This window comes from Durio zibethinus, chromosome 12, assembly GCF_047325235.1.
Source record: "Durio zibethinus cultivar Kanyao isolate XHJ-2024 chromosome 12, ASM4732523v1, whole genome shotgun sequence".
Taxonomy (NCBI): Eukaryota; Viridiplantae; Streptophyta; class Magnoliopsida; order Malvales; family Malvaceae; genus Durio; species Durio zibethinus.
Window position 1 is genome coordinate 19110789 of NC_143173.1, and position 27463 is coordinate 19138251.

Below are 27463 nucleotides of genomic sequence, written 5' to 3' on the forward strand. Positions count from 1 at the left end.
ATATAATTTTTTTCAAAAATATAATGAATATAAAACATCATGTTTACATATAGAAAATTGAAATATGACCCACTGAAATTTTTTTTTTTTATTGGGCTACACTGATCCAGATACGGAAGATTTCGATAGCTGAGAAAAGACTTTGGCAGTAATTCTCAGAGTTTAATTTGAATCAATGACAATCATAAAAAAATTGTTGTGTCCATAAAGAACGAATATCGCTTCAAAGGATCATTAAGGGTGTTTGATTCTCAGGCTACCTTGGAAGTGTTAGACGAGCGATCTTTCCGAAGCCACAGGTTAACAAGGAAAGAGTCCAAGATAATCTGCATATATAAATGATATTGATGTCAAAAACAATGAAATTGACAGCAGGAGAAGCTGAGAGATAATGATATAACCTGAATCAAATGTGCGGAAACACATGGTAGAACCAGTAAACCAGATTCACCAAATGCACCACCAAGCTGCTCCACAACTGCGACCATCACCGGCAGAGTTTTCTGCAAAGCATGGCAACACAGTTTCAGACAATACAATCATCAAATAAACAAGGGAAATTGAGAAAGTTTCCCAAGTAGATGGTAGCAGAAAGTGTTTTAGAGGAGAAAATCGTGTAAACAAAAGCTAGCTCAAGATAGCAACCTGGCTTGCAACAAGCAAAGCTGCTTGGGCATTTTCTTTCTTGGCAAAAATTGATTTACTACCGCCAGAGACGGCTGAGAGGCTCCTTAGAGCAAGAGCATTAAAAGCTAACAGAATGAGGTGTAAAAGCCTGTAATAAATTATGGAATCCTTCCGTAAGTAGATGCAACTCCATCAAAAGTGTATAAGATGCAACCAATACGGAAATTATGCATAATAGGTCCATAAAAAAATTTTCATCTTTTCCCTGCCAGTCTGAACTAAATGCACACAACTGTAGTCACAACATTGGAATATCAGTTTTGACACAAGTTGCAATTTGGAAACCCAGGTTAATAAATCTACTAGTATGATCTAGGTCAATACTAAAACCGCTTGCAACTCAGAGCCGCATGAAGACAATTCTTAATGAAAGACCCAGGACCAACTCAATTGAGACTTAGAATTAAGCAATAGCAAACCACAAACAGGAAACGTGAAAATCTAACATCATCTTATACAACATACAATAGACTGGTCCTTGGGAGGAACATCTGGTGAGACCCTATAATAACAATTCATATCGAGCTACTTTCCATACTATTAGGTCTATGATCATCTTCTTTTATGTCTTAGGACCGATGCATGACAATTTCCATAATTCAATTGTACATCACAGCTGCTATTAAACCAGAAAATTAATGAAATGAAGAATGGACATACGTTCCCATTCCAATAGCTACAATAAAAACTGCAGGTTTAACCATCAGAAGTAGCGACCTTGACCTGCTCACTTGCATCCATGGCACCTGGCAACCATCATAGTTTTGAAACATAATATAAGCTAAGACCAAAATGGCATTAAAAGTTGCTGCATTTGTTTCTTTGAGAATCATACACGAGCTTCAGAAACAATTTTATAGAGACAGTGACCTTAAGCTTCTGATAAAAAGGAACAATTAATTTTAAATATAGAGAAAAGACATAAGAAAATTTTGAACAATGTGAAATTCTTGTTGCTACTTAACTTAGTATGAAAGCAGGCCTAATGTCTGCTAATAGAATATTACATGATCCTGTAACATGAGAAAATGTCAATTCACTAATTTTTTTTATTATTTTGAACAAAAAAATATGTATAAATTTAAATATTATTCTGACATTATTACTCTCTGAATGTTAGAACTTATAGATTAACTCTCAAAAACTTAAATAAATATGATAAGGGTTTAAAAGATTAAGAATGAATAAGTGAAAAAAAAAAAAAAAACAAACAAAATGTTTCCATAAAAGTATGTAAGACCTAAGAATGGAAAAGAGAGGGTTCGAAAGGAAGGAGTACTGCAACAGAACCAAATGAAGCTTTGAAGCAAGACATGAGAATTAGCTACTAGAGATCCTTGAATAAAGTTATATAAAAAGTTATTATTGCATTTAGGATAGAGTCTTCCAACTGATGGGAAGTCTCCAGAGTGCTTCAACTAGTCAAAATCAGTATAAAATTGGACCAAGAATTATTTTTATAAAAACAATCAACTGATAAAAGTATTTGATGTTAGAATATTATATGTAAAACAAAACTAAAAAGATCCAAAGTTTAGGCCTTACTAAGCTAAGGAAGACTGCACTGATCTTTGAAAATAGCTTACGGTTATGGTCAACGAAGTTTGCCAATCCTGTATTACACATTTAATCATGTTTGAGACCATGAGCTGGTAAACAACATAGATGAGAGATTCCTAGTGGGTGTAGTATATGCAACAAGAAAGCCAATATACCATCTATTTACTTGTTCAGTTTGTCTTTGCAAGATCAGGTAGCCTAATAATTTTATGCTGAAGGGCATTTCCATTTTTTTTTCTCTAGTATCATGAGAATCCATTGCTTGGTTGTCAGATACAAAGTAGCAACTGGAGATCAATAATAGTCTTCAGTGGACACAGCACTGCTTTTGAGGTTTGGAAGGAGACAAAAGAATGCTCAAGAATGGGAAAATGTGCCACTATGAAACTTAAAGAAAAATAATCTCTATTATTTCTTTCAAACTACTCTTATGAATCCTGAAGTAGTGATGGGCACCCATTTTCAGCCCACAGACTTTGATGCTTGAATGGTTTTAAATATCTAACCTTTGCATTTCAATTTTTAAGTTTTCTAGAAGATGCATATCAAATAAGACTGACGACTCAAACCAGAGTTAAAGGTATTATGAAGTATTGATAATGGTCAACATCTTAGATCATATTACTTCATGAAGTTGAAACATTACGAGTATGTGGGAGCTATGAAGATTGGTGAATTAGCATAAGTATATTCTAAAACATGGATGCCTAAGCATAAATATTATGCAGAACCTTCTTAATGCTTACAAGGAAAAGGGGAAAAAATAGCCACGAAAGAGGCTCACCTTTGAAGGATTCTCGTAAAACCTGTAATTAGGAGGCAAAAATTACAGTTAGAAACAATAAAAGCTGATAGGAAGATTATGCTAATACGATTTGGAGGACCAGTTTTTATAGTATTAAATTTTCTTCATTTTTTTGGATAAATAGTACTAACTTTTCACCATGTATCACAACTCAACAAGTGAAGTTTAAAACCCTCAAGTAGGAAGATGATAATGTAAAATCATGAAAGAAAAACAGTACTGAACTATGCTACTCTAGTGCTTCACTTAAAAGATCAGGAATACTTGGGAGACTTCAATGGATGACTACTTTTACATGCTCCATTGTAATAACAAGAAGATAACTTATTATTAAGAAGTTTTTACAATGAAATAGTTTCATGCAGCAAACAAGCACTTCTTTGCAAATTAGCGGATACCAGAAGAATTTTTCTTTTTAGATATCATAATCAATGGAAATTTTACCTTCCCCAATATCAAAGGAACCAAAAGTGTGAAAACAAGACTTCTAAGCAGTTGTGAAGTTGGGACAGACACACCAACTCCAACAGCTATGAATTTGGAGATGGAAAATGGAATCTGAAAATGATATAAATATTAGAATATGCTTATTTAAGTTAAAAAGAAAATTGCGGTTAATACATCAAACAAGTTTAAAGACACTCTGTGCTCAACCATTACAAATCAATGATTTAAAACTTAAAAGAAAACAAAACCATACTGCAACTCTAAACAACTTACATAGATTTTCTTTCTACCTGCTTGAAGACAATGCTATCCTAAGATCTTCAAACTTAAACCTTTATAACTGCAACATGTAAAATTGTCACTTATAGCCGTACGCTTTATCAATCCTTCTATTAGTGTTAAATCACTTTTGTAAATCATTGTTTCCTGAAACTTATGTTGAATATCACCAATCTATTTAGGGAGCACTCCGCTTTGAATTTATCCTCTATTACTGCCATATTTGCCCCATTTTCAGTAGATTCTTTTCTTATTTTGTAATCAACAATAGCATCATGTTTTCACATTCATATTGTGAACAATCAATTTACTATAATGTTGTACTAGCCCAAATTTCAATACCGTAACAATGAACTAATTTAAAACTTTCTTAACTAATTTTTTTTCTCAATAGTTTGCCTCTAATATAAATAACATCCTCCTAAGTCTAAAATACCATAAGTTTAATTGAACGTAGATAATAACACTTCTATACATTACAAAATTCACTTAATATAACTAGAAATATATTGTTTTTGCCATAACATTCTTCCACTTTATATTTCCCCTCAGTCAACAATAGAAATCTGTAAATACAAATTACATTACAATCAGGGTGATTGATACATTGAAATGACGTACAGAAAAGGGATATTAGACTAAATGATCGACATTAATATCAGAGAACAATAAAACATCATAGAGAAAACACAGATAACTGTATACAATCAGCTTATTAATGACTGACCAAAATAATCCATCAAGAGTTAAAAGGAAAGCAAGGATATATCAAACATCCAATCAATTCCAGTAGCAAAGCTAAACTTTAACAGGATATTATACACCTTTTGCATGCACAACTTACAATTAAAATTCCCAACATATTAGATATCACTGTCATTGCAAGAGCAAGTGCAGAGTTCCCCCCTGCAAGCTGCATTTCGAAAACGCAGGGCTTCTTAAACAAAAAGCCAAAGGCATCAAGAAATGGACTTAGACAATAAATAGAAATCAGCATGCCTGAGTAAGTGCAACTCCACTTGATAATGTTGTTGGCATACAGTTAAATATAGCCAGTCCTGTAGTTAAAAAAAGAACATAGAAGATTAGTTTATAATAAAACAATAATAAATAAATAAATAAAGAAAAGAAATAATATTATTATGTCTTTGGACTCCTGCTTGATTATATGGTCCAATATCAATTGGTGGGTGATTCTTTATTTTACTCCATTAGTTTTTTTAGTCAACATAACTTCTATCTAAATAAAAAAAGCTAATTGCTCCATATTAGCTACAATAACTACTACTTTATTTTATGTACTTTTATTTTACATAAGAAATAATGAAAATTTTGAATAACAAATAAGAGCAATGATCTGATAGTTATTGCAAAGTGTACCAAGATCCAAAATAGTGTACAGACTAAAGCTATCCCCCTTGTACCACAAATTAACTACATGGTGTACCCATTCCCATATCCATATCATGAAGCAACACGTACCACATTCTAGTAACTCTGACCTAGACACTGATGTGGCTTTTCTAGCGTGACAAAATTGGTTTGAGTGGAAAATTTTCTCGCTGGACATGGTATTCCAATCAATCAATTTCACCATGTCAAAAAAGCCACGCCAGCTACCAAAAGTGCAAAGGATGCCAATTGGCCATGACCCTAACAGCTACTAAGGTCACTTATGTCATGTTGACATTTCCTCGACATAAGGGTTTATCCAGGTAAAAATCATAAAATAAGGACTTATTGAGTTACAATTAAAGGATAAGAACTATTTGAGAAATTTGGCATACTTCAAGGGCTTATTTTAGCCTAAATAAAATATAACGTCATGTCAAATTATAAAATAATTATATTTTGATGTCCATATCACAATCTTTTGCTTTATATAGGTGCTGCGAGGGCTGCTAAAATTGCATCAGTAATGGGGTTAACGGCTATTTTTTCCATTGGTCTACATTACACCAGTAATCAGTGTTAAAGTTAGCAATTACATTGAAATTAAAGTATAAAGCCTGGATTGTAAATTACATTTTCTTAGTAAAGTTCGAGGGTAAAAATAAGGTATGATCCCCTTCGGAACAAAAAAATTGAATGCCTAGATGTGAATAAATTAAAATATTTGAGTTAAGCCATACCTGAAAAATAAAATGAGGAATCACCTTAATAACCAACTAGAAATAATTTTTGGAGAAAGTTGAAACCATATATACGAGGACAAAATAAAGTATGGCTTTTGAACATAAAAAAAACACCATAAAAAGTTAATATGCTACCAAACAGACCATGCAAAGGTTTAAACAAAAGATAAATGATATAAAAAATTATATTAAGGCTTGAACAAAGGATCAAAAATATCAAGATCATATTAAGCCTTGAACAAAAGATCTATAGTACAAGGATTACAAGGACATTAAGTACAAATACCCATAATTACCAATAACATGGCACATGTACCCATAATTATTGTAATTCAAAATCCGATCATTTCCATTCTTTGTTAATGTAAAACACATTACATAAGAATAAAGTGGTTTTTTTGGCCAATATGAAGCTTAAATTTTTTTTTAATTTAGTCAAAAGGCCATGTGGACTTTGAAACCAATGAAGTAAAATAAAATTTGTCATAACATATGAATTCGTAAATTTATAGCTAAACTTACAAGAAGTTATCACAAATCTTTTTTATTTAGACACGATTGGTCACTTAATAAATTCATGTTTACGGAACCAGAATTAGTTTTCAGAGTACAATTACATGTGAGAAAGGTTATAACACCCCCACATTGTCTACCCACAAGATGGTACCAACTTAATTTCGTATTATCCAAAAGCCTAAAAAACTTACCAAGTAATTTAATATCGAAAATTATACCTAAATTACTCAAATATATTGATAATAATTCAAAAACATCCTCTCATCTCAATAGTAGTCAAAGAGACTATTTGTCACATTTTGAAAACACTCCGTCGTCAGATTCATTTAATTTTTGTAAAAAAACTTTTACTTGTGATAATTGAAATTTTTGTGAAAATTTTATTGAAAATTTTTTCTAAATTCTCCAATATGTTGATAAAATTTAGAAAAAATTTATCACTTAGGAATTTACATGAAGATTGCTATATATACAACGCTTTTAGTAATTCCATTATCGGAGATTTAAAATTTAGCTTTATGAAAAAAAAAATTTATTTTCAAAAATATCCTCCAATATATTGATAAAATTTTTTGCTAAAAATTATCTTCCAATATGTTAGTAAGATTTTATGAAAATTATTTCTTTGCTAAAAATTAATTTTTTATTTAAAAATCATAAAATTTTTCAATATATTGGTAAAATCTTATCTTAAAAATCAAATTGCCTTTCAATATGTTGGTAAGGTTTTTTATTGAAAACTATTTTTTCCATTAAAATTTGTTTTGTATAAAAAATTATTAAGGTTATCTAATATGTTGGTAAACCTTATTTTAAAAATTAAATTACTTTTCAATATGTTGGTAGAATTCTTTTTTTTTAAATATTTATTTTAAAAAATTTTGAACCCTCCAATATATTGGCAAGATTATTTTTATTTTATTTAAAAAAATTATTTTTTTCTTAAAAATATTTACAAATAATTGAATAACAAATAAATACAAAACAAATAAAAAAATATAAATGGAAAACAAATAAACAAATAAATAAATAACTAAACATAAATAAAATAAATAAATAGGATAATAATAATAATAATAAAAATATCAAGAAAACTGCTCAATTTAGATGGCATAAGAATAACGGCATAAAAAATAGTAGGTGAATCAAGAAATACGGCTAGAGGATCAGCTCGACTGCATAAATGGCTAGACTTCAACTTCAGCGGAGGTATGAGTTCGCAGGTTGCAAAACAGGTTGGGTCAAGGACAATGAAAACACGCAAATCTGGTTTTCTTTAAAAGCAAAATGGCATCGTTTCATGCATGTATAAAAGGTAAAAAATTTTCTTTTCAGATTTCATTTCTTTCTTTCTCTCTCTACTTTTTGTTTTATTTTCTCTTTCTAGAATTTTTTGAATGCCGACAAAAAACCCCAACAAAACCCAAATCACAACAAAAAAATGCAGATTCCGATTGAATGTTGTCAAAAAACTTAAACGTAGTCATTGAAAAGTGCAAGAAACCCAGATTTTTCATTTTTAGATTTTCCCTAGAAACCCAGAAACAAAAAAAAATAAAAAATAAATTGAACCCCTTTAGTCTAAACTTCACCCACAATCCTAAATGATGTTGCCCAAATTTTTACAATTTTTCTGACTTCCCTTGCCTTAAGATTTTGTTTGTCTATTGCTTCCTCCCTCCTTTGATTCCTCCTGATGGATTCTTTTTATAAGCCTTGATAAGATTTTTTTTTTGTTTTAATCTCCTAATCAAATTCATCTTTAGATTTTTAATCCAAATCTATTTCTCCAACCATAAAACATTAAACTTTTAAACTAAATCAAACTCTTCCCCTTTTTTTAATTTAACAAAAACCAAATCTTATAAAATCAACCCCAAACAAAATACGGCTTCTACAATTGCCCGCTTTTGCACATTTTCTGTGAAACAAGAATTGTGCAAAAATGTACACAACACACATATATTCAAATACCCAACCCAACATTTTTTTAAACTGTTTTAAACATACACTCAGACTTTTTGAAAAACATAAAAACTCTTTTAAACAGTCATTCAAAACTTTGAAAATATAAAAAGGCTCTTCTAAACCGATGTTCAATAACTTTTAAAAAATATAAAAAGTTTTTCAACAGAAGCTCAACAACTTTTAAAAAATATAAAAGGTCCCACTAAACAGAGGCTCAACACTTTGAAAATATAAAAAGCTCATCTAAACAGAAGCTCAACAACATTAAAAAAATATAAAAGGTTCCTCATCAATAGAAACGCACAACTTTAAAAATAAGAGCTCTTCATAACAAAGGCACACAACTTCTAAAAAAAAATAACGCCTCTTCCTTACAGAGGCACACAACTTTTAAAAAAAAAATAAAGATTCCTCATAATAGAGGCACAGAACCTCTAAAAAAAATACCTGAAAGTTTTTGACAATTATGCGTAAAGGTCTTATAGATCGAGACGAAAAAATTAGGAGATTATACCCGAAAATCTTACAAATCGTTCCTAATATCGAAAAATGCCCCTTCGTCCAAAGGCTTCACAAGTTTAAAATTTTGAAAAATGTTTCTTGTCCATGATTGATATTATGAAAATATCTTGTTTTCAAGGATTAAACTCTTACCTCAAAGATTTCTTCTCAAATGAGAATTTGAAATTCCATCACTGAAAAGTTTTCATATTTATCTTTTCCATGCGGGATCTTGCAATATCCCTGTTTTCTAGATTCATGCACTAAACATTTCTAAATGCAGTGCATGTTATGCAAATGTCAATTAATATCTTTTCAATTTTGGTACATAGGTTCTCAAGCCTCATTCCTTTGGATCTCAAGCTCTTTAATCTTCAAGCACTAAGATCACACCAATTCAATTCCTAATCATATCTCTTATTCAATATTAACAACTATATTTCTTTTAAGGAAATCTTCCTTTTTCATTTCCAAATTTAGTGTCCTTTCTAAACCTTAAACAATTCATACTTTACAAGGTAACATAGAAATCTTTCATGTTATTATTCATTTATCAATCATTATTTTAATTTCAAAAAGTAAAAATGCATTCACACAATTCTTCCATTGCAAGGTATTTAAAAGAAAAGCCAAGGGATAGATCTAGAATAAATGGGACAAAATCATTAAAAGAGAGATAATGAACAAAATGAAATATCTCTTATTTTAAAAAAATGATAGAACAACTTTGGCCATTGAACAATATAGAAGGGAAAAATTATAAAGATAGGTTATTAGGGCAACAATGCCTAAAATAAACAATCAGATCCTCATGATAACACATCTGGAAGTCTTTTCAAAAATTCAACCACCTGATGCACCTAACAATTCAAAACTCATCGACACATGCTAGCCTCCATGTTGGTGAGTTCCCAAATTCGATGTTATATCCCTCTTATTTAAGCCATTTTTTCAAATTTTAACTTAGAAAAATCATCTTTGACTCAAACTGCCTTTTATAGGTTTTTTATTTAAGTCCTCTTTTTTCTTTTTTTTAAATTTATTTTTCTCATTTTTACTTTTTTTCCCTTTTTTGGCTTTTTTTTCTTTTTTTAAGCATAACATTTCTTCACGGCATTAGAATTTATGAGATTAGGCAAATCATTTCCATCCATCTCTGTTAATATTAAAGCTCCGCTTGAAAAAGCTTTTTTTACAACATATGCCCTTTTTTAATTTGGAATCTACTTTCCTCTATTATAATATTGGCTTGGAAGAATCTTTTTCAAAACCAACTACCTTTCTAAAGAAAACGAGGTCAAACATTTTTATCATGAGCCCTCATCATCTTTTTTAATAAAGCTAACCAAACATAATAAAGCATTTATAGGATTGGTCACCAACATATCCTCTTCTCCAAACATAACGACAATTGGCCCTCTATGTTGAAACTGACTTTTTAGTGTAAGGTAGATGGGATAACACCTGCCATATTAATCCATGATCTTCCCAACAAACAGCTATAGGATGGGGAAATATCCATCACTTGAAATTTAATATTGAAAGTACATGCCCCAATTTATAAAGGTATCTCAATATCTCCCAAGACATCGTGCTTGGTCCCATCAATTGGTAACCTTGCCAAAGTTGACGTAAGGATGACATTAATAACAGAGCCACTGTCGATGAGGACCTTGACTATGATGACTCTTGCACTTGACAGTGATATGTAAAACCTTAGTGTGGCACCACCAAATTCCTAGCTAAATGATTCACATATTCCACTGACACTTTGTGGGCCACATATGCTTGGTTTAATACCTTCAACAAGGCATTCCAATGTGGTTCATAATTCAACAACAGCAATAGTAATGAGATCCAAGCTAGCATCTTGTTTAGTTATTCAACCACAAAGTACTTACTATGCTTCACCAATTTCAAAAACTCACAAGCCTATTTTTTCGTCATTGGCTTTTGACATTCTTTTTCAGGCACTACCTATGATTATTTCTATTCTTCTCCAACCTTTGCCTTTTTCCTTTCTAGCCCTCTCCAACATTTTTGGAATATAACATTTTCCACTTCGGATTATGCCACCCACACCAGTTATGTTGGCAGCATTGTTCTTGGGCACAATCTCTTTTTGCCCTTGGACTACCACATTACAGCTATATCTATATTGCACAGCTTTGTCATCTTTGTATGGAAACGTGGTAAAGACTTTAAAAGTTACTTGCTTGGGCAATAGATTATCTATGATCGACTTCGATTTCCCTCCATAGTAGATCATTATTGGTTTTAGAACCAATTTTGATGATTTGTCGATCATAAACACTTCGGCATTTCTTAAAGTCTCCCATTCTTCATAGAACTCAATCTAGTAAGAATCCATGAGCTTTTGTATCTCTCAATGAAACTGTTTACAAGTTTCAGTGGAGTGACCAAGAGCCCCACTATGGCATTTGCATCTCTTATTTAGCACACATCATTCACAATAAGTACATGGATCTACAGGTTGTATCATGTCAGCTTTGTACAAGGCATCAAATAGCTTACTGAAAGGAGTTTTAACCTCTTCCACTTTCTTCTTTACACGACGCTCCCAATCCTCACTCAGAACATTGACATTATGATTGAGCAATGGATTGCCACTAACATTGGGTGTTGTTACCCCAGTTATATCAAGTTAATCATCTCATCTTTAATCAACCGTTGCACTTTATGCTTCAAGGCGATGTAATTCTCAGTAGAATAACCAACATTTCCATAGTGTTAATCACAATGAGTTATAGAATCGTACCACTTAGGATAAAAGGCTTGAGTGGTTCCAGATGAGCAGGGGCGATTAGGTGATTATTGTAGAGTTCCCAATATAGCTCTGTATAGGTCATGGGGATAAGATCAAAGGTAGACTTTTCTTGAATATTTCGTGCCTATTGCGAACCACCTGTTAGGTTGGTAAAATGGTTTGGGGGTCTGACAAAAGATTGGGGATTAGGACTGTATATATGAGTTTGTGGTCTAAAAGATGGTTGATATGTGAGAGAGTAAGATGGTTGTGGAGTTGGTTGGTATGGGTAAGATGCGGTGTTATTTATAGTGGGGTAATAGCTGGGGTAGATCGATGGTGGATAGGGTTGGTAGTTCCTGAACTACTGTCTTTCAAAGCTCACAGCCTGAGCTTTAATCTTTTTCTTCTTAGGTGCTCTTTTGTGAACGATTTTCTTCCTTCCAACTTGCCATTCTTTATGACATTCTCAATGATTTTGCTTGAGATCACTATGTCGGTGAAATTCTTAGTTACATTTCTTATCATCTTTTCATAATAAGAAGACTTCAAAGTACTTACAAAAAGCATCGTAGTCCCTTTTTCAGTCAACAGTGGCTGAACTTAAGCAACCATATCCCTTCATTTTTGGATATATTCCTTAAATGACTCGATCGTCTTTTTCTCCATATTCTACAAGAAAAGGCTATCAAGAACTAGATCTATTATATGTCAGTATGGACTAATAAAGTCACAAGCTAGCTCCTGCCAGGAGTGAATGCAGGATCAATTCAATTGAACATACCATCTCGTCACAGAACCAATAAAACTGCCATAGAATACATGTATCAAGAGCTTTTCATCACTAGCATAGGCAGCGATTTTTTTATAGTACATGTTAACACGAGTTATCCAACACTTTGTACCATCATACTTATCAAACTTCGAAACTTTGAATTTTGAAAGAATAACAACATCTGGGACTAAACAAAGGCGAGCAGCATCCATTGAACCATAGAAACCAATTCCCTTTATTGCTCGTAACCTTTCCTCAAGCCTGTTCATCTTTTGGTCAGCCTTTGAGTCCTCCAATGACCTAACCACTTTTAACTTCAACTTTTTTTTTCTTTGGGATCCTCCAGATTAAGGACTTGGATTGATTTTGAAGTCTTCTCCCCAAAAACTAGATTAACATAACTTTAAAACTCATCTTATGCAGCAAGAGATTGCATTCCTAGGTTAATGTATGGATGGGCCACAGAGAAATTTGCTTGTGCTCCTTAAGAAGGTTGGCCTTGATAAAGGCTAAATCCTAAAAGGTATAGAGGATCAATTACATCTTGCATAGGACATTCTAGTTAACTTGGAACTTCTTCCACCCTTTTCCTTTATTCAACTTATTCAAGGCTTCCAGGATTTTATCTCTCCCTTGAGCTCTTATTAAGCTTTTTCAATCTTTTCAAAATGATTGGAGTTTTTTTGTTTCCTCTATCTGGCTCGAGCTCTAATGTTGTATTGGTGGTGAATGGGGTTTTTGGATGGTAAAACTATCCTTGAACCTTGAGTACCACAACTGATAATTAAGGGACTTGTTTATGACTCAATGTGAAAAATAAAAAACTAATTATGAATGCAATGCATGAGAGATTATATTTACCCTTTGAAGAATTTCCAACAAAAATAAACTTTCACTTATTTCACAAAAGTCTATTTACATAGAACTTATTATTCTTAATTTGAAGAAGAGTTTTGACTTGTTCGTACTAGTCTTTGACCTCCTCAATGAAGTTCAACAAACGTTGTCCATGCTTTCTTGCTAGGGTGATTACTTCTCCAAGAGTTTCAACCTCTTCAGCCATGTCCCATGCCTTGATCATTGCCTTACTTATCTGGGTTACAATATGCTCTATGTACCTCTACCACTCCAAGTTTTCCTTTTTGCCACACCAAACTTGTTATGATAACTCCTTATGCTCCCTTGTGAGTACGACGATGCGATTCACTTGCTCATTAAAACTCCGTTTCAAAACCTGAATATATTCTTTGAGTGCTTCATTCTCTTTTTAAGCTTCAATGCATTCATCTTTCATCTAAAAATATCCCTTCTTCATTTTTCATATCGATGATGTTTATTACTTTGGCTTCGACTTCGATGTGCAATCTTTTGCATTCTCAATGTGATTCCATCAGCTCATTGAGGGTGGTATCACATTTTCTAGCCATCTTTTGGATCCTAGCCCTTTGTCTTTCTGCCTCAATAGTCATCTTCTTGCATTCTTGGTGCAATTTTGACAAGCCATTAATAGCTATGTCTCGTTCTTTGATGATCTTCATCTTGGCATCTTGCTTCATTACTTCTTCCTTCATTTACCTTTTTTCTTCTTCAAGCCTTTAAATTTCTTATTTCAATTTGTCTCTCTCAAACTCAAACTCTTTTTTTGTAACTTCCAACTCTAAAGGTACCTCTTTCACATGTTCCTCTGACTAATAAGAATCTCTAGATATGAACACTTCTTTGCCCCTTTTTGCCCTCCATACCATATATCTTAAGGTGACCCTATCAGTGAAAGACCCAAGACTCACCCTCTTGGGATTCTTCCAAGCCCTAATCACTTTATCCACCATTTGCAGCATCTTTGGCTCACTATATAAAAAGTTTGATTGAGCGAGCTTGTGTATCATAGGGACGAACTGCTCAGCGCCGAACGCTCTTCGTACCATGAGCGGCACATAACTTGTTACTCCCCATAAACCTAGAAATGGGCCCCCGGTCTCATCTCTACACTAATACAACATCGATTCACGATTCATCAATTAGATCATCCATTTTACTTGGATGCAAGTAAGACCTTGTAATAAAACCATCCATATCTCCTTGGATTTGGGCTTTGGCCATTCACTCTCATAGAATTCCTTAATTGGGGCTCGATTGCGGAAGTAAAGCTTCGAGAATGCATTCTTCTTGCACTCGAAATGACTCTTCATCCACAAATATAGTAATGGTACACTCAACAAAACGTAATTTCCCCTTCTACCAACAATAATTTAGGGATCTAATTATTTCTGCTAAGATTGCAGATGAGGGGTTGCAACCTTTTTCTATATGCCAAAAGAAGTCAATCACTTCAATCTCAATATGACCTAGGATCCTGGGAAAAACCACCATGCTGTATACCGCCAAAGCAAATATATCCAATCTTTGGTCGTCATTTGAATGTTTTGTGATGAAATCACGAAAAAACTTCCAGCGCAAACAAATATGGTTACTTCTCTCTTGAACTTGTACATTCACATCTTTTCTAACCCCTATGAGATCGGCTAATTTCTTACAAAATGCTGGTTTCTACCTTCTGACATTTTATCTGCCGATTGAATATGCCAACCATTCAATATCATATCCACCTCATTAAAGATGAAGCCCCTATAAAGATCCCAGAATTGCACAACTACTCTAATGAGGGAATTTTCAACTACTATCGAAAGGAGATGTGCAATATAACCATACTTTCACAAAAAGTTGATTGTCTGGACTAACTCATACTCTTCCATATCTTTGACAACTCTTCCAAGTTATTTTGCTTAAGGTGATGAACTACCTTTGGCAAAGTACAGATATAGTCTAATGGTAAGCAATCTCCCTCATTTCATTGGATCCTTTCTGACTCAGCCTTTAGATCATTAGGTGACTCGCATTTGGCAAAGGTGGATGAGGCACAAACCAAACGATTTATGGACTCCATGAAAGTTTTTGTTGAAAATAACTTCAGGACAATTTTTATATGCAATCTTTATGCATGATTTATGAATATGCAAAGAAAAGAAACAAGCAAAGAAATTGGTTAGTTTCAATATCAAGGAAGCAAAGAAACAAATTAGTTAGCACATAGGAAGCAAATAAAATAGCATGATTTCCTAAACTCCAGGTTAATTCTAAAGGGTAAAAAGAAACATGGCTTTACTTATCGGTTAGGCTTCATAAGATTAATATGTGATTTAGGTTAAATCTAAAGATTCTCAAATTGTTACTTAAATCATTGTCCATCACAAATTAGTAAAATATCCCAATCCTCGCCTCTTACAGGCTATAAACGAAAAGTGTTCAATTCAAGTGAAAGTGTTTCACTAGTCCAGGCAAAGATATGAAATCTCACAAGAACGTAGGCATTTAACTCTCTCCTAAAAGACGAAACTCGGGTATAGAACTCCCGTTATGTAGATGCAAGTGAATGACAGAATAATGTACAATTATAAATAGATAAAACATTCAAAGAAAAAAAATCTTAACTTTAACTTAGGCTTTGGATAATATGAGTTTACTGGCCTAACTCTCTTATCTTTAGTAGAGTCGTCAAACTATCATAATGTATAGATTCGTAAATTTATAGTTAGACTTAACAAGAGAACTCAACACCAATCTTTTTTATTTAGGTGCGATTGGCCACCTAATAAATTCATATCTATGAAACCATAACTAAATTCAAAAGTAATGTTACGTGTGAAGAAAGTTATAACATCCGCACATCGCCCACCCATGAGATGATACCAACTTGAGTTCGTATTATCCAAAAGCCTAAAAATTATCCTTAAATTATTCCAATATGTTGGTAATAATTCAAGAATATTCCCTTACTTCAGGAGTATTCATGGAGACTATTTGTCATGCTTTGAAGAAACACCGTCATCTAATTCATTTAATTTTTGTAAAAAAATTTTATTTACAATAATTGAAATTTTTGTGAAACTCTTATTGAAAATCTTTTCTAAATTATCCAATATGTTTGTAAAAATTTAGAAAGAATTTCTCACATCAGAATTTACATGAAAATTGCTATTTACAACACTCTTAGTAATTTCATCATTAAATATTCAAAATCTAACTTTATGAAAAAAAAAAAAAAAACTCTTTATTTTCATAAATATCCTTCAATATATTTGTAAGATTTTCTGCTAGAAATTATTCTCAAATATGTTGGTAGGATTTTATGAAAATTATTTCCTTTTCAAAAATTAATTTTTATTTAAAAAAATCATAAGGTTTTTCAATATGTTGGTAAAACCTTATCTTAAAAATCAAATTGTCTTCAAATAAATTGGTAAGATTTTTTATTGAAAACTATTTTTTCCCTTGAAATTTGTTTTGTATAAAAAATTAATAAGATTCTCCAATATGTTAGTAAAACCTTATTTTAAAAATCAAATTATCTTCTAATATGTTAGTAAAAATTTTTTTATTTAAACATTTATTTTAAGAAAATTTGAACTGTCCAATATGTTAGTAAGATTCTTTTAATTTTATTTAACAAATGTTTTTTTCTCTTTTTTTTTAATATTTACAAATAAATGAATAATAAATAAATACATAACAAATAAAAATATATAGATGGAAAACAAATAAACAGATAAATAAATAACTAAACATAAATAAAATAAATAAATAGGAAAAAAAAATAATAATAATAATAAAAATACCAAGAAAACAGCTTGGCTTGGGAGATTGAAGACAAGCAGTACGAGAAACAACAAGCGGCTCAAGAAACAACTGGTAAGGTCAAGCACATTGAAAACACACAAATCCTATTTTCTTTAAAGGCAAAACGGCCTCGTTTCACGCCTATATAAAAGGCAAAAAATTTTCTTTCTTTTTTCAGATTTCCTCTCTCTCTCTCTCTCTCTCTAGTTTTTGCTCTATTTTCTCCCTCTAAAATTTTTCAATCACCAGTTGAAAACCCCAGCAAAACCAGGATCACGATGAAAAAATGCAAATTCTAGTCAAATGTTGTTGAAAAACTCAAACTTGGTCACCGAAAAGTGCAAGAAACCCAAATTTTCCCATATTTTCCTAGGATTTTCCAGATTTTCCCCAGAAACCCAAAAATGAAAAAAAAAAACTAAATTGAACCCTTTTAGTCTAAACAACTTCTCCCACAATCCTAAACGATGCTACCTAAATTTTTACGATTTTTCTTACTTTCCTTGCCTTCAGATTTTTTTTGTCTATTGCTTCCTCCCTTCTTTAATTCATCTTTATAAGGCCTTTTTATAGGCTTGATAAAAAAAGGTTTTCTTTTTGGTTTTAATCTCCTAATCAAATTCATCTTCAGATTTTAATCCAAATCCATTTCTCCAACCTATTCCTTTTTTCAATAAAACATTAGACTTTTAAACTAAATCAAAGTCTTCCTCTTTTTTTAATTTAACAAAAACCAAATCCTATAAAATCAACCCCAGACAGAATGAGGTGTCTAAAAAAATCAATCACCAATTGACATTGGACTAATAATCAAGCAAGACCCAAAGAAATATAAAGCCTAAGACCCAAACCTTTTGTTTTTTTAGGCTAGACTATAACACTTGTTAACTGCAATTATAAAGAAAGTATAAATCTCTTCTAGAATGGATTGTTAGCCTGAGTTGGAATAAAAAGGAAGGGCTAACTTGTAGTAACTGCACAACACAATGTGCTTGCTAAACTCAAAATCCTTCCCTCCCTTCAAACCTTGTCTCTCCCTCTCTATCTCTCTTTGTGAATCACCTTAGGCACAACAAATATACTTGTCTTTGATGTAAAAATTTGGATCCCAAATTTCAGGAATCTGTATCGTGTACCAAGAGCTCCAAGACCATTAGGGTACTATGATCTAATCATATGATTTAGTTCGTAGTTCGGTCTCTTAAGTCTTGAGTTTGCATTGGCACTCATATTCAAGTCGGATGTTAAGTAGTGTTATCTCACATCAACTAAGTCTTGAGTTTGCCATGGCTTTCATATCCAGATTGGGTTTCTCTACCAAGTGCTAGTTGGCTCTGGGTTGAATACTTAACAAAAGCCCAATGAAAAGAAAGACAGTCAAAGTAGTCAACCCTATTTAGTTTTGATTTTATGTCTTTTTCATATACTTTTGTTTGTCTTTTCAATAGTAAGTTCACCTATATCTTAAACTAATTTGAAGATGCTCAAGGTTCATATCATAGTAATTGCATTCCCTAAGCAAAAGGTCACAAGCGGCAAGCCTAAGAAAATTTTGAGTAAAAGCATGAAACTAAATTCAGCAGCTGTTGTAAAGAGGCGTCGGATCCTCCACAAAGTTTGCAACCGCCAAAAAAATAGAAAAATTAAATGGATATTCCGAAATGGTCCTTGCCAGAAGGAACACCAGCAAACTTTGAACTATGTGGCCAAAGGACAGAACCAACTAGATTTATTTCCAACCAGTTCATATCGAAAATAAAAAAAAAAGGGGGGCTCATTTGCGAACTTAGAAGCAGAGAAGAAGAACAGACATATGATAGATAATTCATTTTCTCTAATAATAAGATCAAGAAAGCAAGAAATCTCCCTTGAAAAAACTACAAGATGAACTAAGTTCTATTATCAAACCTGTTACAAACTCTTGAGGTTGAAGCTCAATTTGCAGTACCACCCTTGAAAAGTATGGAGTAAACAATAGGATGGAGCACTGCAATAAAAGGTGATAATTATTTAAACATAAGTTCTTGCATCATTTCACCACAAATACAAGAAGCATTATAATGCTGAACATTGAAATAAAATGTCAAGAGAAGACAGGAATGTGGCAGCAAAAGATAATAGAGAAACAGCCATCTAAGTTCCTTGACTTTAGCTTTTTGTCATCTTCCAAAGGACCACCTGTGGCAGTGTGTCTCTTCTTTAAATGAAGTAATTACTACCTTCCAACAAAACATAACTGCAAATATTTAGCTGATTTCTAGAACTGTGGGGAAGCTCCTAATGAAAGCATTTTCAAGCTGAAGCATCTTAAGCTGGATAAAGTTGATAGTTCCCCATAAGAGATGAAAAAGTAGGTACGATATTATGAAAGGAAGAGATCTGTAGGTTTTTTTTTTTTTTTGGTAAGTTTCCACACATGAACTCTATTACATGGACTTGGCACTTTCAGCCACCATACCCACATCGACGCAACGTTGACACGACAAGGACACAGAAACGATATATATATTTGACACTGGCAGATATACAGACTCACCTTCTTTTCCTTAAGCAAATCAAACACAGAATATTACAAATAAATTGACAAGAAAGAGGTAGACAATAGTAGGTGGTTTGGTGAAGGAAAATCTTTTGTTGTTCTCCTTCATACTGATGGCGTAATTGTGCTCAGATTCTCACTCTTTGCTGCTGAAGTAAAATCTAGAAAGCAGTTTAGAGCTCAAAAAGAAGGACCACAGCCCATATTTATTTTTCTTAACTTTCTAACAAGATAAAGTGAAGAAGCCCAAATTTAGTTTTCTTAAAATGCTAAAATCTAAATTTAAATTTCTTAAATTGCATGTTGCAATATTTCACTTTGTCTTTCTATATCAATTATTATAAATCTTAGCTTCACCTGCGAAATTGCATGATACAATGTTTCAAATAAAAAATAAAAATAATAAAAAAGAAGAATCTAGATGCTAGATATCAATTTTGGAATTTCAGATTTCATATAATTTTTTTATAGTATTATTACAAGACGCATAGCTCAGCTTGATAAACAATGTATGGAGTTAGTTTCACACCTCAACCTTTCCTTGTGCTTGGTTCCACTTCACCCTTTATAGACATAGCATTCACATTGACTATCACAAATTCACTATCACTGCTAGTCACTTTAGAATTCACCAAAAATTTCTTTAATGGGGCATAAGCTCCATCTTTCCATTAACTACACCCCTATAGTCATCAGGAGTTATTTTTGGGAAAGTTTAACAAGTTTCTACATAAAGCTCCAAATTCCCCAGCTTTTTGTCCAGCTTCCTACCTTCCCTCGACCTTTCCACTCTTATATCTCACCTCTGGCTTGAATCTCGGTTCCAACGTCTGTTTTTAAAGGCATTGGGGAGGCACGCCTTAACGCAAAGCAGACACAAACAGCCATGAGGTTTTAAATTTAGGTGTTTATAGGAAATGCAACAGTAATATCAGAAAAAGGCTTTCATCAATGCTTTAAGGCTTACATCTTGCCTTGCTAAAGATAAAACATCCTGCTTCATGTTCCCGCCTTAAAAAAATAGCTTCCAACTTCTTCAACATGCATGACAATTCACATTCTATACTATCTCCAATCTTCCTCTTTACTACTCCTATTTCATTCTAGTTCAGCCATTTGCAGCATTACCTAACATTATATTCAAAAGACACTGAACTAGTTCTTCTAAGTTCCATACATAGTGAATTCACCACAATATAAAACCAGTATCTTCAAAACCAGACCAGGCAGGATGGGTCAGTTCAACTAGTTAAACCAGGAACCTGTAACCTTGCCAATTCAGATAGCTATATAGAAGCTATGTCCAAAACCAGTCAACAATCAGATGAGCTGGAAAGAACAAGCAGTAGAACAGATTTCAGTAGTTAAATAGCCTTTTGTATTGTAGTGTCGTCAAAATTGTTGATCTAGTAGTGGAAATTGGAAACCACCAAGAAGGCTAACAGAACATTTTGAACTCTGAATTAGGATCATATTAGATCTACGGAATCTACTTACTTAAAATAAAAAAAAAAGATTTATAAAACCTCAAATACATCAGATCTATTCCAACAAAAACAAATGACATTGGGTTCAATATCTAGAAATCTCAAATATTTTTATTCTCATATCAGATTTACAATCTGTTTCATTATAATTATATATATATATATATATATAAAGAGAAAGAGAGAGAAGCAAAAGCAAAAAAATACAAAAAGCGGCTTTCCATTGGTTGAGCTTGCTAGTGGTGCTATCTTAGACATTAACATGAATTTAGAAGAAGCAAATTATAATTTGCAGGTTAAAAGCTTAGTTCGAAGATAGCTTTAAACACTAAAAGTTAAAAAAAAAATTGTTAAGGCATGCGATGGTCTATTGAAAAAAATGTTAAATCATGGAAGGGTGTAGGATAGGGTGTAACAATAGTTTATAAGAACTACAAGGAATGATGAACTGGTTGAACCTGAAATTTTTCCCTCATCAAATTTTATCACCTGATCTTGTTATGTGAACATGAAAAGGAACCTTCAAATATGGGGTTAACTAAAGTCACAAACGAGTAACTAAAATGAAGAATAACAGAGAGGAATTTAGGAGTAGACTGTAGAGTGCAGTGTTGCAGCAGGTGGAAGAAGTTGGAAGCCAAATAAGAGCCAAAAGATAGAAGTAGGAGCAAGGAAATGGTTGATGGAAAGGAAGGGCAGAGAATGGGAATACGGACATGTAGCGAGAAGCTGAGTAGAATGTAGTGTTATGCAAATAGCTTAACTTCCCCAAAAAATGACTCTCAATAGGAAGATGCTTGTGAGTGTAGTTAAAGCTACCCATGGGGAAGATGCTTGCCATTTCTCATTAAAAGGAATTCTTGGTGAATTCTAAAGTGACTAGCTAAGATTGTAAGTTAGTAATAGGTTCCATTAGCAGTAAAGCAGTATAGAAGTGACAATCATACGTACTAAGGTTAAGTTGGGGAACCCTTGGCTAACTCCATCTTGAGCAACCAAGCCAAGCTTTCTACAACATTCAAAAGCATGAAATTTTCCCAAGGAGTCTACTACTTATGCTGAGGTTAAATCTACTAATGTGATTCTATGCCCAAAACAAGACATACTTAGAAATATAAACCAGTAGAATTTGTGTGATGAACAAACATCTACCTATTCCATATACACAGAAAGTAAAAGAGCATGGGTCAGATGTATTTAAGTCATAAAAAATTCAATACACGGGCAACGAAAAGAGAAAGCCTCTTTGGAACCTATGGTCCCTATTAAAACATTGAAAACAGGAAGATGCTTGAAGGAACTTAATGTAAATGTTGCCATCTTTTTCTAGTACATTGATTATTTTACAAACATATTTCAGTTTAACTCAATAACTCCATAGATCTTTCTTTCATATCCAACCATTTGTTTTCTCTCCCCCTACCTTCATACACCACTCATGCCAAATATAATCTGCCTCCTCAATTCTCGTAAGTTGCAAAAATTTTGGCCGCCCACTAACTAGCGATTGAAGGAGTAGATGACGGATGTAATAAAATAACCAAAAGCCATTGAGAGCTACAAGAATATATAGCCTTAATTTATAATTGCTATTTTCTTTTTAAAATAGAAAGAATAGGGTAAATATGATAAAACTGCACAAAAGGAACGTAGTAAAAGGCACAATATAAGAACACGATAATATCTTGACTTTAAATTGTAAACTTTATGATGGCATCAAGAAACAAGCAAAAATAGATAATGTTGCAGCTTGACTGTCACAACAAAATTAAGAAAAAACATTAGGAATGGCCAAAAAAAGTTAGCTTAAGAATTTAAAGTTGACACAGACTCCCTACAAAATTCTAATTATTTCCTTGACAATAAATTGTAAATGCATATCAATGTAAGCTCAAACCATCTAGGTTTCTCCAAAGCTTACTTTCAAAATAACAAGAACTTTAGCCACCATTTTTGGAATCAAGAAGAAGCCTCAAATAATAAGATAGCTAAGGCCCACAGCTCCCACACTGAGCTGTAATAAAGTCACCAATGATCCATAGGTTCAACATTATCTTTAGCATAAAACAAAAATCCACAAAAATTCTTCTTACAAAGTTAGCATTAAGCACTTTAAGAGAAATTGTAACCTTCCAATCATTCTTTTAGTGAATATTAATACCTGCACTGCACCCTAATCTCAAAAAATTAACTTACAACAAAACTTCTTAGTGCTAGTCTAACAAATTTAATCTAAATGCTATAACCAGTAGTCATCGCTCACCAGCTTCAGAAGATGGCCCAAAGAAAAGCACATTAAGTGTACATAAGCATTAATGAGACAGCTTATTATCATGATTAAAGGCTCTACACACTACAAGTGATATGGGCTACAGCCTACATGGAATGATCAAATCTTGTTAATGATTTAACGTAACAGAAAGGCTTAGTATTTTACAAGGTAAGCATATAGGTTGACAAGACCACTAGAAAATAGAAACCAAACTTGTATGTAAATGAAGATTAGCCAAGTTTTTTTAGGAATATGGGTTTTCTTTGTCAACCCATGCCTGTGTAATAGAAAAAGCTAGCTCAACCATTGATTTCATTTCAACAAAAACAGCTAACAGCATAAAATGGGTGGAAACACCATTCGAAACTTTTGGAGATCACTGCAACTTTAAACATAACAGTGCTCATTCTCACGCCAAAAAATAACCACTCAATCACCAAGAAATAGCGGATCAATATCATTCTTACATAGACATTATCGTCCTTGGAAACCAAGGGCTAAAGTTACAGGTACTTGAACAAGTACAGTTTGTCTAAAGGACAATTTCCTTGGTATTTTTTTAAGTTATTAGTACTGTAATTTATCAATTTAATTGAGTTTTGGAGTAAAAGGATATTTTCATAATTTTATGTTATCCAGAATGGACCTTAATTATGTGGTCTTTAATCTGCAAAAGATGAGCTTTCTTCATAACTCTATATGAAAGCATTCTTTAATTAGGACAGTGTTTTCTCCCTTTCTTCTTCCCTGCTCTTTTTAGGCTTCCTCATCTAACTCACTTATTACTCCCAGCAATTCAAACCCCTAAAAAAAGCTGCCTTTTTCTTATCATATTCATTAGGAAACTCTATTTCTTTCCCAATTCAAACCCCTAAAAAAGCTGCCTTTTTCCATTAACCCTTGCACTCAGACACTCTTTTCCCTTAAAGTCAAGTAATCCGAGCCAAGGCTCGGGAGGATGGAAGAAAAGGAAAGAAAAGAATGTAAAGGGAAGGAAAAGTAGGAGATGACAAGACAATGTTTCCTTGTTTGGATGTTAAGAAAAAGGAAGGAACATATCAATCATTCATTCTTGTCCAATTGATGAGTAAAAAAGGAAAAAAAAGACAATTTACTTCATGCTCTCAGTAATATGGTCTCCATTAATGAAAGAAATGTGAAACAAAGATGAGGAATATAATTGGTAGTATGAAGAAAGGTATAACTGAATAACAAATTCCCCCCAAATTCTTATAGTCAGAAAGAATGAAAAAAAAAAAAAATTGAGCTTTGACAGATTTAGAGGGATAATGACTTTCCCTGCATTTACCTACATTTTATAACTTTCTCAAACAAAGGAAATCTATCCTTGCCTTACATTTCCCTTTTTTCCCTTTATTTCCTTTTATACAAAACATAGTGTAGTAGCTCCAAAAAATAAAACACATAGTCTAATAGATATAACAGCCAAAGATAATTGCACAGAAAGACAACAAAACTAATATATATATATATATATATATGAAAGAGAAATGATGGGAATGCAAAAACGAGGAAGAACCTACAAAATGCTTAATGGCATATAAGAAATTTGAGATCATACTAGCCCAAAAACTCCTACAGGCCATGCTTTGGCAGCACCACCAATTGCATCACTGTGCAGAGTCAAACCTGCATAATTGACGGATAATCAGAGATATGCATTATAGAACAATATCATTACCATGAGAAAAAAAGAAGCAATGCTCTAATTTTACCTGAGATAATAAATATTGCGAATGTGCTAAATTTTGACAGATAATATTTATCCGCAAGACAGCCAAGCGTAGGATTTGCAAGTCCAAATGCTACTCCACCAACAAGTGCTGCTTGTAACATCACAAACACAAACAAATTCTTGTTATTTTGGAGAATGAAAAGAATTTTCTCACAAAGAACACATAAAAAAATTAAATAACCTAGGCAGGCAAAGTTTTCGAGATTATAAGGAAAAACTAGAGATATTTACATTTTCCTTTTTGGCTTCGAACCACCCTTCAATAACACAAACCATATATGCCGTTAGCACTTGACTCAACTTCATTGTCCTAGTTTCACTTAGATTTTATTTGTAGCTTGCATTTTATTTAGATGATGATTAAAATTGGCTTTCTTGTACCAGAAGGAAAATTGTTGTACTTTTTTTGGGCCGGACAATAAGAAATTGGGTTAGAGACTATTGTGAGTAAACCAAATTTAAGGATTTACAAGAGAATAGTATGCACGACAAGACTTTCAAGAGATACAAAGAGATGGGAAAGCATCAAGAAGCATGTAAAGGGAAACAAAAGAATATTTTGACAAACCAATGTTAATTATTCATCTTTCTAAGTGATTTCTTATTCTTCATCAATCTCAATATTTATATTCTCTTGCACTAACCCTGAAAATGTTCAATGCAAACTCTACCCAAGAAGCCAGCTAATTGGAATGACGAGTGCATATGTTTATCCACCTACTATATATCAAATACTGAAGGCATTATTAGTAAATCATGAACACTTATTAAAGTTATCTTTTAGCTTCTCCATTGAGCACCTCCTGCAGTAATCATTCCATTTTCTTTTCTTCTTCTGTTGAATCAATTATAAAAGACAAAAACATCCCAACTTTTCTGTTTTTCCTCATAATAAACACTAGTGTAGACAAATAAAAATAAATTAATATTGCACCTGAGCATTTGGCTCAATGCTAGGCGCATCATCCCCTATTCAAAGAGCTAGGTTTGAATCCCCTCTTTTCCAAATCAAAAAAATAAAATAAATAATATCTAATTTTGTTGGTCTTCTATAAGTTTCATTACTAACAAGTGTCTCTATAAGGAATTTGAAAGAAATATTGAGAAAACAAACAATGTGGAATTGCTCTCAATACAAAAGCAATAAACAAGTCTTTCATTATAAGTGAAACGGTCCATTGTAACAAGTTAACGAATATTCTGTCTTTTATTTTGGAACAAAAAAAGAAGAAGAATCAGAAAATATTGTTTGGAAACTTCTTGTTTCACTTTAAAGGAATTTTTTTTATTTGAAAAAGTGTTTCTTACAAAGTAAAAATAAAAGCAGCCACTATCTAAAAATCACGCAAAATACTTTTAGATTTTCTACTAAAGTTTTTCATCATTTAGGGTTAAATAAGGGTACACATTCAGCAACCTAGTTTTACAGAAACTTACAGCAGCATCAAAAACACTTACACAACAACGCTCCACATCAGAATTTTCACAAAAAGAATCCAGAAAAAGGAAACATTTTCGTTTTTCTCAAAGACAGATGACAAGAATCGATTCAATTTTCATAACTAAAATCCATTACAAAATGCACACACCATAAGAATCCTAAATTAGAAAATCAACAATCTTTCAGTGCATTCCTCATGAACGGAAATCATATTTACCTAATTTTATGCGAGAAAAAAAATCCAAGATATAAACAACGAAAAATAAAACTGTAAAAATTATACCAAAAGCACTCCCATTCCCATCAATCAAAATTACCATTACCTAAGGGAAGAAAATTATCAGCCGCAAAATTCAGCAAAGGTTTTGTCCAATTTAATCCATTAGCCAAACCTGAACCATGAGTCTGCAATTCAATTCAAACTTCATCAGCCGCAAAAGGATAGAACGAAAAAAAAAAAAAAAGTGGAACTGAAACTAGGGCGAAGGAAACCTCATCGGACGGTTTGCAGCATCTGATAATTGTTGAAATGGAACGGCTAGGACTGATTCTGAGAGAGCGGCTGATGATAGGGCAAGCTTTCCGGCGAGGAAATGGCCTGGTCACGATGGACGGAGTGGTCAAAATTAGGGATTGGATGGTTCCCGCCATAGACCTCTCAAACAATATTCGGAAATGGTGATGTCTCTACTCTCCTGTCAACAACAGTGATTTCTCCCAAAAAGAAAAAATAAAAAAAAAATCAGTAAAACAGGCGTACTTTGGAGGGAAAGGGATTGTTTAGACAGGAATGGAGCTTTCATTCTTGACCCTTACTTAACCTAGCTATTTTTTTTTAATTTAAGGATGTATTT

General features: G+C 32.7%; 1 protein-coding gene across 2 annotated transcripts; it reads right to left on the reverse strand.

Annotated features, from left to right (window-relative positions):
• Position 1: 1 nt before the first annotated feature.
• On the reverse strand, positions 2-27463 carry LOC111297351 (putative sodium/metabolite cotransporter BASS4, chloroplastic). 2 transcript variants are annotated; one of them, XM_022892076.2, is made up of 14 exons: positions 27102-27463; positions 26933-27014; positions 25149-25256; positions 24995-25062; positions 19023-19101; positions 4778-4836; positions 4623-4691; positions 3497-3610; positions 3032-3053; positions 2233-2300; positions 1348-1433; positions 646-775; positions 402-503; positions 2-326 (listed from the first exon to the last, which is right to left on the reverse strand). In XM_022892076.2, exons 1-14 carry the CDS (start codon positions 27258-27260, stop codon positions 252-254), a joined length of 1221 nt encoding a protein of 406 aa, XP_022747811.1. In that variant the 5' UTR covers positions 27261-27463; the 3' UTR covers positions 2-251. The 2 variants fall into 2 exon arrangements, with proteins under 2 accessions (XP_022747811.1, XP_022747812.1); XM_022892077.2 differs by lacking the exon at positions 2233-2300 and having other exon boundaries at positions 2994-3053.